This window comes from Engystomops pustulosus, chromosome 4 (genome assembly GCF_040894005.1).
Source record: "Engystomops pustulosus chromosome 4, aEngPut4.maternal, whole genome shotgun sequence".
NCBI classification, from domain to species: Eukaryota; Metazoa; Chordata; class Amphibia; order Anura; family Leptodactylidae; genus Engystomops; species Engystomops pustulosus.
In genome coordinates this window covers 115,745,992-115,759,669 of record NC_092414.1, presented here as the reverse complement: position 1 = coordinate 115,759,669, position 13,678 = coordinate 115,745,992, and the positions used below count along the sequence as shown (strand labels likewise).

Sequence of the window (13,678 nt, the reverse complement as noted above, 5' to 3'; positions counted from 1 at the left end):
GATGGTCATTGGGAGCTTGTTTCACCAACCAAATTATCGACCCTGGAGCGATCAGGTCCTTGAGATACTTGTGCCTCTGGTCCCGTTGGCAGTACCACAAATGGACATACTTACCTGGTCCCCTCAACATCTGCACATCAGGTGGAGTCCCTGTCACTCTGTTCCCTCCTCCAAGATGGCCGGTACCATACCGTAGCGATATTCTCGTGAGAGGTGAGACTCTATATGTGGACGCAAATCTGCCAAAGGACACAAGCAATCGCCAAATCCTGACAGTCGCGTCCTGAGCAACTCCTCGCCGGCAGGTACAAAGACGGCCATTCTTCCTTTTGTGGGCAAGTACTGAGTGCAGAAGTTTGAAGACTCCGGGGCGTCTCTCATTTTCCTTTTGCGTTGCTAAGCTTGGAAGGTTACCAAGCAACGCTTAGACATGCGCAGACTATCCATTGATGTTACGGGAGTTGGTACGCCGTGGTGTTGAGTGTCATTTATCACAACTTTACACATCAGTATCAGTTCACTGTATCTATTGTCACAACTATACATTATATTTTACGATATTGCACAATTCCATATGTATATGTATTTGTATAATGTTATACGTCATTGCTGACGTCACATCCTGCGGGGGATTTAAACCCGCCGTGTAACACCTGTATCACTGCTTGAAAATGGCTACAATGAGTTAGCTGAAACGTTGCTACACCCTCACTTGGTGAATAAATTTCCTTGAACTGGAACGGAGTGCTGCTACTTCCTTTGTTTTATGCTGTACATAGCGGTCTAGGATCGGACCCGCTGTAGCTTTGCACCCACGGGGTTGAACCCTCTTTCTACTGTGCCGCCCATCTACATCACGTTTAGGTATGTGTATATAATGCATATATATATATATATATATATATATATATATATATATATATATGTTTGTGTGTGTATATGGGTATGTGGAAACATTTCACAGATCGACCACAGTGGAGAGGCTGTGAGCTGACTGTCAGACTTTGCTGTTGGGGGCCCCCTTACAACTAAAGTGGTGAGGGCCCCGGGGTGCACACCCCTGACCCACTCCCTTTAATTCAGCCCTGGGAGCCATTAAGGTTAAGAGTATACTAAGCTAGAGGGTGGGGCAATGACTCAAATATTTTGGGGGGATAGGGTTACCCCTATTGTCCCTTTTTCTCCCCTCCTAAAGTTTGGAGGGATGCCGTAGATCATGTTACTAGAGACAGAGAGGTATCTCCTATGCACGATTGCTGAGAAGTTGAGTTTTGGGAGAAGCCCGGTGCATCTTCTGTCATCTGGAGAGTTTATTAATGTATAGTATTTCTTTTTGTATGGTTGCCTCGGGCGACCTCTCGGTTTGCTGTTAACCCCGTAGCAGTGAACATATACTGGACCCTATGGACAGAGCCGCGTTTATCTATCAGCTAGTGACGCAAATCCCCCTCTAACTATCACCACAGAGTTAAGAGGCAGACGCGCGGATGACCCGGGGCGACAACACCTCTGAAACCTCGGCGTGACGTCAGCAATCAGCTGCTGCGGGTCATGTGACGGGTGCCCCGCCCCTCTGGTGTGACAGGCTTGTGTGGAGTGTAGAGTGTCAGAGCCGCCGGTCCGCCCAGCTCGCTGTGTCTGAGCTTTTATATGAAACATGAATAAAGTCTGTGAAAAGTAAGTGCTGGGCACCGGCGCTGAGGAGCACTGCTGTCTTCCACATATGTCCGGGGCACCTCTCCCGTGTACAGCCTGACTGGAGCGGCCTCGGGTCCATAGCAGCCGCTGCCCATCCATCTACCTATGTCCCGCAAAGCGAGCGACAATGTGGAGTACACCCTGCGGAGCCTGAGCAACCTCATGGGGGAGAAGAAGCGGAGGAAGCCCGACGAGGCAGCCGGGGAGAGGACCCTCATAGCCGCGGACTCCTGCACCAGCATCAACAGCCAGAGCAGCGCCGCCACCGCTCCGTCCTGTGCGGCCGGGGATGAGCTGGAGCGGGCGGCGCGCAGGCAGTTCCAGCAGGATGTCACCCCGGGCTTCGTGTATGTGGTGTCGGTGTTCTCTGCCCTGGGAGGCTTCCTCTTCGGCTATGACACCGGGGTGGTGTCCGGGGCTATGCTGCTGCTCAAGAAGGACATGAACCTGTCTGCGCTGTGGCAGGAGCTGCTGGTCTCCAGCACGGTGGGGGCGGCGGCGCTGTCTGCGCTGGCAGGCGGGGTGCTGAATGGAATAGTGGGGCGCAGACCGTGCATCCTCTTTGCCAGCATACTCTTCACTGCCGGGGCCGCGGTGCTGGCCGCAGCCCCTGATAAGGAGACGCTGCTCGGCGGCCGGGTGGTCGTAGGACTGGGAATCGGTAAGTCGGGCACTTCCAAGTTCTAGCGCCAGGTCCTTCTCAACTAACCGGTGCAACATGTATCCACAGCTGGGGGAGGGGGTGAGGAAGACACCACACATGGAAACACGTCACATAGAGCCCTCAGTGATAGGGACACTTCACATAGAGCCCTCAGTGACTGGAGCCTATAGTGGAGACACTTCACATAGAGCCCTCAGTGACTGGAGCCTATAGTGGAGACACTTCACATAGAGCCCTCAGTGACTGGAGCCTATAGTGGAGACACTTCACATAGAGCCCTCAGTGACTGGAGCCTATGGTGTAGACACTTCACATAGAGCCCTCAGTGACTGGAGCCTATGGTGTAGACACTTCACATAGAGCCCTCAGTGACTGGAGCCTATGGTGTAGACACTTCACATAGAGCCCTCAGTGACTGGAGCCTATGGTGTAGACACTTCACATAGAGCCCTCAGTGACTGGAGCCTATGGTGTAGACACTTCACATAGAGCCCTCAGTGACTGGAGCCTATGGTGGAGACACTTCACATAGAGCCCTCAGTGACTGGAGCCTATGGTGGAGACACTTCACATAGAGCCCTCAGTGACTGGAGCCTATAGTGGAGACACTTCACATAGAGCCCTCAGTGACTGGAGCCTATGATGGGGACATTTCACATAGAGCCCTCAGTGACTGGAGCCTATGGTGGAGACACTTCACATAGAGCCCTCAGTGACTGGAGCCTATGGTGGGGACACTTCACATACAGCCCACAGGGACAGGAGCCTATGGTGGGGACATTTCACATAGAGCCCACAGGGACAGGAGCCTATGGTGGAGACACTTCACATAGATCCCTCAGTGACTGGAGCTTATGGTGGAGACACTTCACATAGAGCCCTCAGTGACTGGAGCCTATGGTGGAGACACTTCACAAAGAGCCCTCAGTGACTGGAGCCTATGGTGGAGACACTTCACATAGAGCCCTCAGTGACAGGAGCCTATGATGGGGACACTTCACATAGATCCCACTGGGACAGGAGCCTATGATAGGATGGTGGAGACAGTTTATATGGAGCCCACAGTGACAGGAGCCTATGATAGGATGGTGGAGACAGTTTACATAGAGCCCACAGTGACAGGGGCCTATGATAGGATGGTGGAGACAGTTTACATAGAGCCCACAGTGACTGGAGCCTATGATAGGATGGTGGAGACAGTTTACATAGAGCCCACATTGACTGGAGCCTATGATAGGATGGTGGAGACAGTTTACATAGAGCCCACAGTGACAGGGGCCTATGATAGGATGGTGGAGACAGTTTACATAGAGCCCACAGTGACTGGAGCCTATGATAGGATGGTGGAGACAGTTTACATAGAGCCCACAGTGACTGGAGCCTATGATAGGATGGTGGAGACAGTTTACATAGAGCCCACAGTGACTGGAGCCTATGATAGGATGGTGGAGATAGTTTACATAGAGCCCACAGTGACAGGAGCCTATGATAGGATGGTGGAGACAGTTTACATAGAGCCTATGATGGAGAAACTGCATATAGAGCCTACAGTAACAGGAACCCATAATGAGGTGATGGTGACAGTAAAAAGTAACAATGTACAGTGGCATGAAAATAGGAAGAGGGCGGCTAAAATGGCTTATGGATGATGGAGACACTTCATACAGCAGCCTACAGTGACTGTGGAGATAAAAAGAGGTGATAGAGAAGCTTTACATTAACAGCCTAAGGCAAAAAGGAGGCAAGGGAGACACATGTTATAGAGCCTACTGTGACTGAAGGTGCGACAGGAGCCTATGAACGCATGATATAGGCGCTTCACATAGAGCCTGCAGTGGCTGATGGAGAAAGTTGACATTAGAGCGGAAAGTGACAGGGCGGTGATGGAGACTCCCTAGAGGAAATGTGTGATAGGAAGGGGGCTGATGGAGACAGTTTACATAAGAGCCTTAAATGGCTGGAGGAGTGACTGGAGGATATAATTGGGTGATGTAGGCAGTTCACACAAGAGCCTAGACTTTGGTGCTACTACAGTGATAGGATGAAGGAGATACAGATTATAGACTTGTCCACTTCACTAAGTGGAGTATTGTTTGTGCTAGTATCATACGTGGATTTAGGGTAAGAAGAGAGGGCTCTAACTATACTGAAAAGGTATAGAGTCAGCTCACCTGACTCACCTGGCATTTACGCTGTGTATGTCTGTGTTCTCCTATATGTTCATCTGCCTCTGTGAATTTTTTGAGAATATGAAATAAATTGCTATGTTTTTACTGACCCTGGATGGTTGTGTGAAGCTGGATCCGCTACATGTTTTTGCTGGTTCTAACTATAGGTGGAGGCATGATGGGTACTGGTACTACAACATGTACTGAGGTGAAGGGGACGGTACGGATAAAGCCATGTAGAGTGCTTTTAGGATGCATAATAGATAGGATCCTCATTTTAGCTTGGCAAATGGAGGATATAGGATGTGCTGTCAATGGTGTTGATGAAAACGGACCAAATGCAGGAAATGGGGATCTCCAGAAATACATGAGTCTATGTTTAAATTTATTGTAAGTGGGTTGTGACAATAACAATAATTCTCGTGTTGCTATTCAACCGCAGATGTGATGGTAATAGAGACTGTGAAAGGGAGAACGACAAGTTATAGAGGAGCGGCTAGAGACTACATGGAAGTAGATGATGAATTTAATCCTTATACAAAATTTATATTTAACTGGGTAAAATATAAGAAGGAAGATGTATGCGGCTGTGCTGTCACCACCGGTGATTGTGACAGTGGAGAAATTCTAGATTGGGAAGTGATGATAGTTGAAGAAAGTATTGGAGGTATATGGATGGTCTCACAAAGTTTGTTGTACAAAGGCATCGATGATGGGTTATATCAATTAATATTTACAATATGTATTAATTACTGACTATAGAGGTGAATGGAAAACTAGTGCAACCTATCAGATTGTCTCTCTACCATTGCAGAAGTGACTTTGAAATTTTTAAAAGCAGTCAGATCAGTTTCTATAGGAAATTCTCACATTTTATTTTTAAAATATTCAGTTTAATTTTATTCCTTTTTTGATGTCAGTGTCAGCCCTCATTGTCAGAGCATTTAGTCCTTTGTAGAATAATATACCATACAGACCATGTGACGTTAGGTAGCTGCAGCCAGCACCCCCATCACCAACCATAGTTATATGGTTTTATGTCAAAATTGGTCCTAAGATTAAAATTTGTACTTAAAGTACATCTACAATCAAGATTATGGACTATAAACCAAGTACACTTACATGCTGGTGTGTGCCCCATTTGTCAGGATCTGCTCTTCTTTAAGCTCATTATGCCTTTGTTTTTACGAAAAAAGGCTTCAAAATGAGCCTGAGGGGCTCCACGTTCCATAGAAGTTAATGGAGCCTGGAGCCCCTCAGGCTCATTTGCATAGTTTTTAGAGCATATTTTCTTAAAAATTGAGGGCATAAGTAATTAAAACAAGAATGGATCCTAATAAAGGTGCACACACCAGCATGGAAATGTATTTGGTCTATAATCCATGATCCTGATGATAGATTTCCTTTAAAGGGGTTTTCCCACAAACCATGTTAGGCTATATTCTGTGGATAGGGGCTAACTTGCTGATCGTGGGGGCTCAGTGATGACGAGATCACAAGAATGAGGGGTCCGATGGGGTTCCAGATACCTCAGCTGGATCCCTCGTCGCTCCTTGAGATTAATGGAGCATGACCGTTCTGCTCCCTACATCTCGAAGGAGCAGGCGGAAATTGCCGAGTATTGCGCTCGGCGATCTCCGTCTGCTCCATAGAGATGAATGGAGCAGAACGTATAGGGCCTAACTTGGTTCGTGGGACAACCCCTTTAAGAGAACCCCTAACAAGCTTGAAACATCTTAAAGGGAACCTGTCACCAGGAGACCCATTTTTAGCACTCCCCTAGTCCCCACAGAGCATAGTACATACATTGCCAAAGTGTTTTTGTATAAAAAATTGGTTTTACAGAAAAAAAGATATGTTATATTGTACCTTTCATTAGCATGTGCTGTGTGACTAGGCAGTTGCCCACTGGGAGGGGGTGGAAAGGAGCAGTTCCCCCCCACCCTTGGGAAACATGTGACCTTTTCAAATATATGAATAACTCCCATCACTCGGGATTGGCTGTAGAGGAGCAGGGGGCGTCGCTAAGCCCAGCGATGGGTGTTTTCATATATTTGAAAAAGTTACATGGAGAAGCTGTTCCCCAAGGGTGGGGGGGAACTGCTCCTTACCAGTCCCTCCCTTTTGGCAACTGCCTAGTCACACAGCACATGCTAATGAAAGGTACAATATAACATATCTTTTTTTCTGTAAAACCAATTTTTTTTTATACAAAAACACTTTGGCAGTGTATGTACTATGCTCTGTGGGGACTGGGGGAGTGCTAAAAATGGGTCTCCTGGTGACAGGTTCCCTTTAATGAAAATCTACCATCAAAATCCATCATGATAAAACAAGGGTACTTAACTCATAGATCCAGGCACCGTTATTTTCTTATGTCTGTTATCCATAGCCTCCTTCCATCTGAAATCAACGTTTATAACTATGCTAATTATCCCGAGGGGCTCTGGGGAATGTTTCGAGATCCTCTCAGTGAGGTAGTTTCACTAGTTGTTACAATTAGCAGAACATGTCTCCCCCTCCTCTCCTTCCTCCTCTGCCTGTGTAATCTAGCAGTAAGTGCAGGGGGAGGGGAGACCTGTTATGCTTTTTGTAACAGCCCGTGAAAAGATATCACTGATGGGCTCTGGAAACACCGTCAGAGCCCCTCAGGCTCATTACCATAATTATAAAGTTTATTTTAGAAGAAGGCCATGGATAACATATTAGAAGATTGCCACAGTCACTGGGTAATTGTTCTTGGTTTATCTTGGTAGATTTTTTTGGAAGTTTTTGCGGTTTCTACATCAGGTGTCTTAGTGGGTCCTTTGTGTTTTGACCAGTGTCCTTTTATAAATGAAGTTGCTTTAGTCATATGAGGCTAGTGTCAGGTGATACATATTTAAAGCAACAGTATAGCAATTGTTCAAAGATTTTGTAGTTGCTAGGCGACAAGGTGTCTTCCACCACCCTGCTTTCCTCTGCTGCAATGAAATCAGCAGGTTGTGAGGTTTGGTCCTGCACAGTCTTATCTCTTAAACTGCAAATATCTACTTTTTATTTTATTCCCCTAAAGGCACAATTTCAAGAATCATATTGAGAGGTTTTTGAAAGCGATCACTTAGTGGAAGCGGACAAACATAATACGTATTATGTCATCTGTAGAAGTCAAAAATGTAAAAATAGTGTGTTGTTGCATGTGGTTTAGTTATAGATTAGAATATTTCTTGTATTTAGTACAGTTCTTCTGCATCATTACCCCCATAAAGAAATTAATAAAAAGTGATAGGAATACACAACGTGCGCAGATTGCATGGACCCTGTCTTCTTGGATGGCTGTGGTAGCCTACAGTCTTATTGACTTGATATAAACTAAAATGCTAGTACCTAATGCAAAAAATTACACCTTACATAGGTCAGTACACCAAAGTGTACTGCCTCAGAATTTGGCAAAATTTATATTTACCTATATAAATGTGTTATCTCTGTGATCATATCGGCCCAAAGAATAATGAGAAAGTGTCATTTGGAGCGCAGAATAAAACCTGTAAAAACGGAGCCCACAAGAAAACACCACAAATGTGTGTTTTTGTCAATTTCACTACACTTGGAATTTTTTTCCATCTTTCCAGTACATTGGCTGAAATATTAAATTGCACCACTAAAATGTACAATTTATCCTGCAAATATCAAACCCTAAAAAAACTCTGTAAACGTAAAAATAAAAAAGTTAATTCTTTTAGAATAAGGGGAGTAAAAAAACAGAAACGCAAAAACGTAAAAGGGCTGAGTCCTGTAAGAGTTAAAATGATTGTTATTGTGTAAACATCACTAGGGGATTAATATTTGAGAAATACATTGTACTATTACATAGTATTAAATAGTAAATTGTAATATGTACAGTGTGGTCCCTTAAATGTATTATGTGGTTCAAAATAATAATCGCTTCTCATCCAACATTCCTGTATCCTCCATATGCCTGTCCTGCCCACATCTTGTTTGGTAGCTGGGCCTCTGATCCCTACTGCCCTGGTGACTACTTGTATATTGTAGTTCTCTGATCTTTCTGAATTTTTTCTTCTTTTTTTTTTTTTACGAACTTATGAATGTTTTGATACAAGCCGCAAAGGAGATGGCACTCTATCCCTTCTGATACCCCTAGGCTGGGCTCCCTGGCTTATCCCTCTGATAAGACAAATGGTGTTGAAACACATTAGGGGAAGGGAGGTGTGAATAGGGACCGTTCATTTGGGAGAAGCTAGGTGGACATTTGCACCTAGCTTCTCCCTAATAGATGGACAAGTGACCCACTGGATCCATCATTTGTGGGATATTTTTTTTCCTGCCACTCCATATATGGGTAAAACCTATCTTTACAGTTTGAATTTTTGACTACTCTGTAGTGATTTTGAAGTGAGAGTGGAGGAATCCATTGGGTATAATGAGTACTGTATAGAGTGTACCACTAACCCCAAAGGTATATAATCACTTTGTTCTATGCATAATAGTTACGTCATATACGCTCATTGTGTGTGGGGGCGAATTGGGTTTTAAGGAAGTATTAATAAAGAATATTTTTAACTGCAGCCTTTTTGTTGATTATACTGACATTGTGAAATTGTGAGGAAAATATCACTTCATGCTTTACATCAATAAGGTAGCTGGAAAGGCTTGAGCCTCTGGTTGTGGATGGTTGTATAAGTAATTGTTGAACTGCTAGCTAAATCTCTGAACCAGGATGGAAACTCATCACCTATAGATTGATGATAATTGCATTATTGACTTATCATCTGCTAAGATGGATACGCTTCTGATCACAAGCACTTGAAAATGTTCTGCGTGCTGAGCTGCAGTACACCGCCTGCCCACTTTACACTGTGTTACCTGTGATTCTGGGGCTGGAGACTGCTGGTGTCACCCCCTAGCAAACTGATATTGAGGACCTATTCTATGACTATTTAGATTGCTAGAACTGGAACATGTGAACATGGTTCAAAACTTTTACTTGTAGTGAGGAGACAGACTTATCTGATGCTGTATCGCAAGAGGTTCACTTATCACATGCATGATGTTTGTTTTTTTCATTGTATCCGTGATCCTTTTACAGCCATTATAATACATCTGCACTGATTATATGCTTGTCTTGGTAGGTTTTAGTCGACTTCCTATCCCATGCAGTAGTTGTTTGCTTTCTCAATCCTCCTCTCTATGTACAGAATTGACACCTACTTTATTTATCTAGTAAGGTTATTATTTGCAGTTAGTGTCTCTACATCCTGTTAGTCCTGTTTCTTGTTCTCCTCCCTTATTATTGTGCAACTTTATAACCAACTTTTCCAACCTGTCTGATGCCCTGTTCACATCTAATATATATCAGACCTTATACACACTACAAAACACTACAAACTACAATGTTTTAAGGCTTTGTTTCCAGCTAAAGTAGGCCAAGAGTTTTCAGGCTGATATAAGTAAGTCTGAAGTAATTCTCAAAATCTGTAGTGTTCTCAACGACAAGAATCTTGTAAATTAATCTTAAAAACTTGAATGATTTATACATCTACTGTATATGCCGACCCAAGTATAAACCGAGGCCCCTAATTTTGACATTAAAAAACTGGGAAAATCTATTGACTAAAGTTTAAACCTAGGGTGGGAAATGCATTGGCTTCAGCCTCCCTCCATTATATAGCTAGCCAGCCCCTTGCCCCTAGTATATATAGTAAGCCAGCCTATGCCCCCTAGTATATAGACTGCCAGACGATGCCTCTTGGAATATAGCCAGCCCATACCCCCAATATGCCAAGCCTATTAAAACAAAAAAACAACAACTCTGTACTCCTGCTTTGGGTCCCCGAGCACTGCTGGCACACATACACTATGACGACTGACTTCATAATATGGATGCCGGAATCTTGCACAGACCCGAAAACAGCGCACCGGAAGCAAGAAGGGAACCTGTAGGGGGTGCGTGAAGAGTAATTGCACCTGAAATGGGTTGTCCATTTTTGGAAAATCTTGTTGTATGATAAAAAGTTCCCACCTAGTTCTGTATTTATTCCTCCTGTTATTTATTGTTCACCTCCAATGGACACGGAGCTGTGTCATGTAACAAACCATATGCCTTAGTGTCCATCACTTGCCCATTAACTGGTTTTCATTAAAGATGGGCAAATTTGTTAAAATTTTGTTTAGTCTCGCTTCGCCGAATTTTCCGAAAAAATTTGATTCGACTCGAATCAAATCAAAATGAATCATGTTAAAAAACAGGCATTTCCTGGCTGCAGAGAGCCTGTAGGGTGTTGTAGAATGTTGTGCCATGCTTAAATATGCATAGGGAACGTGGATAGGTCTTCAAACAATGCTGTGTTTTAGTATGACACGCACATGACAGCCGCGGCTCTTAGAATCGCTTCACATTCACTTCCATGTGCACTTACATAGGCAAACTTCCCCAAATAAGTGAAGCAGGAACGCAGCCTGACAAGGTAATGTCTGTGCCAGGTCGAAAGGACCGAGCTGAGGGCCAAGATCCCACTATAACATCAAAGAGTGCACTCTTTTTTTACACTGACATCAGATGATTCCATAGATTACGACAGAACCTATTCTGTTAAATGCGGATACATGTGGAAAGCCCCCCAAAAGAGTGCAGAGGATGTGGGCAGTAATTTTGCATTGACATCACTGATCATTTTGCCCTTCTTTTTACGCATCAGTGTCCTCTTTCAATCGGTCAATAATCCATCAGTATTGCTAAAGCCAAAAACAAACAGCAGTTGATCCAGAATAGAGATGAGCAGCAAATGGGATACTTGCATGTCCTCTGTGTTCTGTATCCACTCCTGCTTTTGGCTATCAATCCTGAAACTTTTCATCCTTCTGACAGATGAAATGAAGAGGAAAACCAAACATAGTGGCAATGTCATAGACTGATGGAGGGTGAAAACAGCGTTATGGAAATCTCAGGGAGTTCCAGGGAGACAGCGGTCAGTTGGCAGCAGCATGAGTAGGCTGCAGAGTGGCACAACGACAAATTATGGAGGTGGCGGAACCATGGTAGGCCACAAAGAGGCACAATGATAAGAGTGTGGAGGTGGCAGCAGCAGAAGCAGCAGCAGGAACCCACAGGTGGCAGCAACTTGGTGGCAGCAGCAGGATCCCACAGGTGGCCGTAACAGGGAAAGCCACAGAGTGGCACAATTATATAGTGTGGAGGTGGCAGCAGCAACAGGAGGCCACAAAGTGGCACAATGATAAGAGTGTGGAGGTGGCGACAGAAGAAGCAGCAGCAGGAGTCCACAGGTGGCAGCAACAGCGAAAGCCACAGATTGGCACAATGATATAGTGTGAAGGTGGCATCCAAAGCAGCAGGAGCCCGCAGAGTGGCACAATGATATAGTGTGAAGGTGGCATCAGTAGCAGCAGTAGGAGTAGCACAATGATTTAGTGTGAAAGTGGCATCCAAAGCAGCAGGAGCCTGCAGAGTGGCACAATGATATAGTGCGTTGGTGGCATCAGTAGCAGCAGCAGGAGCCCGCAGAGTGGCACAATGATATAGTGTGAAGGTGGCATCAGTAGCAGCAGCAGCAGGAGGAGCCCACAGAGTTGCACAATGATATAGTGTGTTGGTGGCATCAGAAACAGCAGGAGCCCGCAGAGTGGCACAATGATATAGTGTGAAGGTGGCATCAGTAGCAGCAGCAGCAGGAGGAGCCCACAGAGTGGCACCATGATATAGTGTGTTGGTGGCATCAGAAACAGCAGGAGCCCGCAGAGTGGCACAATGATATAGTGTGAAGGTGGCATCAGTAGCAGCAGGAGGAGCCCACAGAGTGGCACAATGATATAGTGTGAAGGTGGCATCAGAAGCAGCAGGAGCCTGCAGAGTGGCACCATGATATAGTGTGGAGGTGGCGGACAATTCCACTCCCTGGTAAAGATGGTAGGAGGCAGATGGTGCAACTAGTAGCAGATGTGTGGCATCAGGCGGGTGGCAGCATCAGAACAGTAGCTGAGGCAGGTAGTTAGAACCCCGACTCATTTCTCATCGTTTGGAGGAGGCGTCATGGCTGATCTAATCTGATGCATTAGGCATTGGTGAGTTGAAATCCTGGCCGATCCAAGCCTGATTCATCTTGACAAAGGTCAGTCTCTCCACATTACGGGTGGACAAGCAGGTTCTCCTGGGGGTAACGATGGCCCCCGCCGCACCCGTTCTGATGCCACATTACTGGCCGGGCAGGAAAGCTTCTCTACTGCAAACTCCGCAAGTTGCGGCCATGCATCAAGTTTGGCTGCCCAGTAGTCCATTGGATCCTCTACCTCAGTTGGTAAAGTGCTGTCCAAGTAGGCCACCACCTGCTGGTGCAGGGTCTGCTTCATGTCCTGCTGCTGCTGGTGGCAGCTACCCTCCTCACTAGGCAGGTGAAGGAAATTGCTCATTAAGGAATCCAGACTTAAGCGATTGTTGATGGAACTGCTACTGCTCCTACCCCCCCAGCTCCCCACAGCAGCCGTGGTAGTAGTACGTGAGCAATGACTGCCAGGAATCTGTGTGCTCAGTATTTCTCTATAGTATGCCAGTTGTTCCTTCCTCTCAGCAGCAGGAAAAAAGTCACCCATTTTGGACCGGTAGCGAGGGTCCAAGTGGGTGGAGAGCCAAAAGTCATCCATATGCCGGATGTTGACTATTCGGCTGTCACTAGTTAGGCAAAGCAGCTTGCTGCGGGCCATCTGCGCAAGTGACTCTGAGGGACTCCCGGCCTCCATATCCACAGTGTACTGCCACGGTGCTTCTGGGTCATCTGCCTTTTCTTCTACCTCCTCTGGATGCTCCTGCTCCTCCTCTCCTGTCACCCGAGTAGAAAAACCACAAATTACACCAAACTCTGCTTGTGCTCCAATGTCGTCCTCCTCCTCCAGTCCAGCCCCCGCCGAACTCATGTGGCCATGAGATGTAGTCGCCACTTCTCCAGTGCCCTGACCAGACAGATTTTGTATCATGAAATTCCAATGGGTGGAAACTTCGCATATCAGACTATGTTGGGGTAGGCCGTTCTGGCGCTGTAACTCGAGTAGGGTGTGCTTGGCTTTGTAAGAATGGCTGAAGTGCGTGCACAGTGTCCTGGCCATTTTTTAGAATGTCTTGCAAATGGGTGTAAGACTTCAG

The 13,678-nt window shown here is 45.7% G+C and overlaps 1 protein-coding gene across 2 annotated transcripts in view; it reads left to right on the top strand.

The window, feature by feature from the left end:
* The first annotated feature begins 1,557 nt into the window (after positions 1–1,557).
* The window catches only part of SLC2A13 (solute carrier family 2 member 13), a 127,377-nt gene continuing 115,256 nt past the window's right edge, over positions 1,558–13,678 (top strand). Inside the window, exon 1 of one of the 2 annotated variants that reach the window (XM_072147124.1) lies at positions 1,558–2,359. In XM_072147124.1, coding sequence (XP_072003225.1) covers positions 1,804–2,359 — 556 coding nt within the window. In that variant the 5' untranslated portion in view covers positions 1,558–1,803. The remainder of the gene's footprint in view (positions 2,360–13,678) is intronic. The other variant, XM_072147123.1, reaches the window with a different exon arrangement.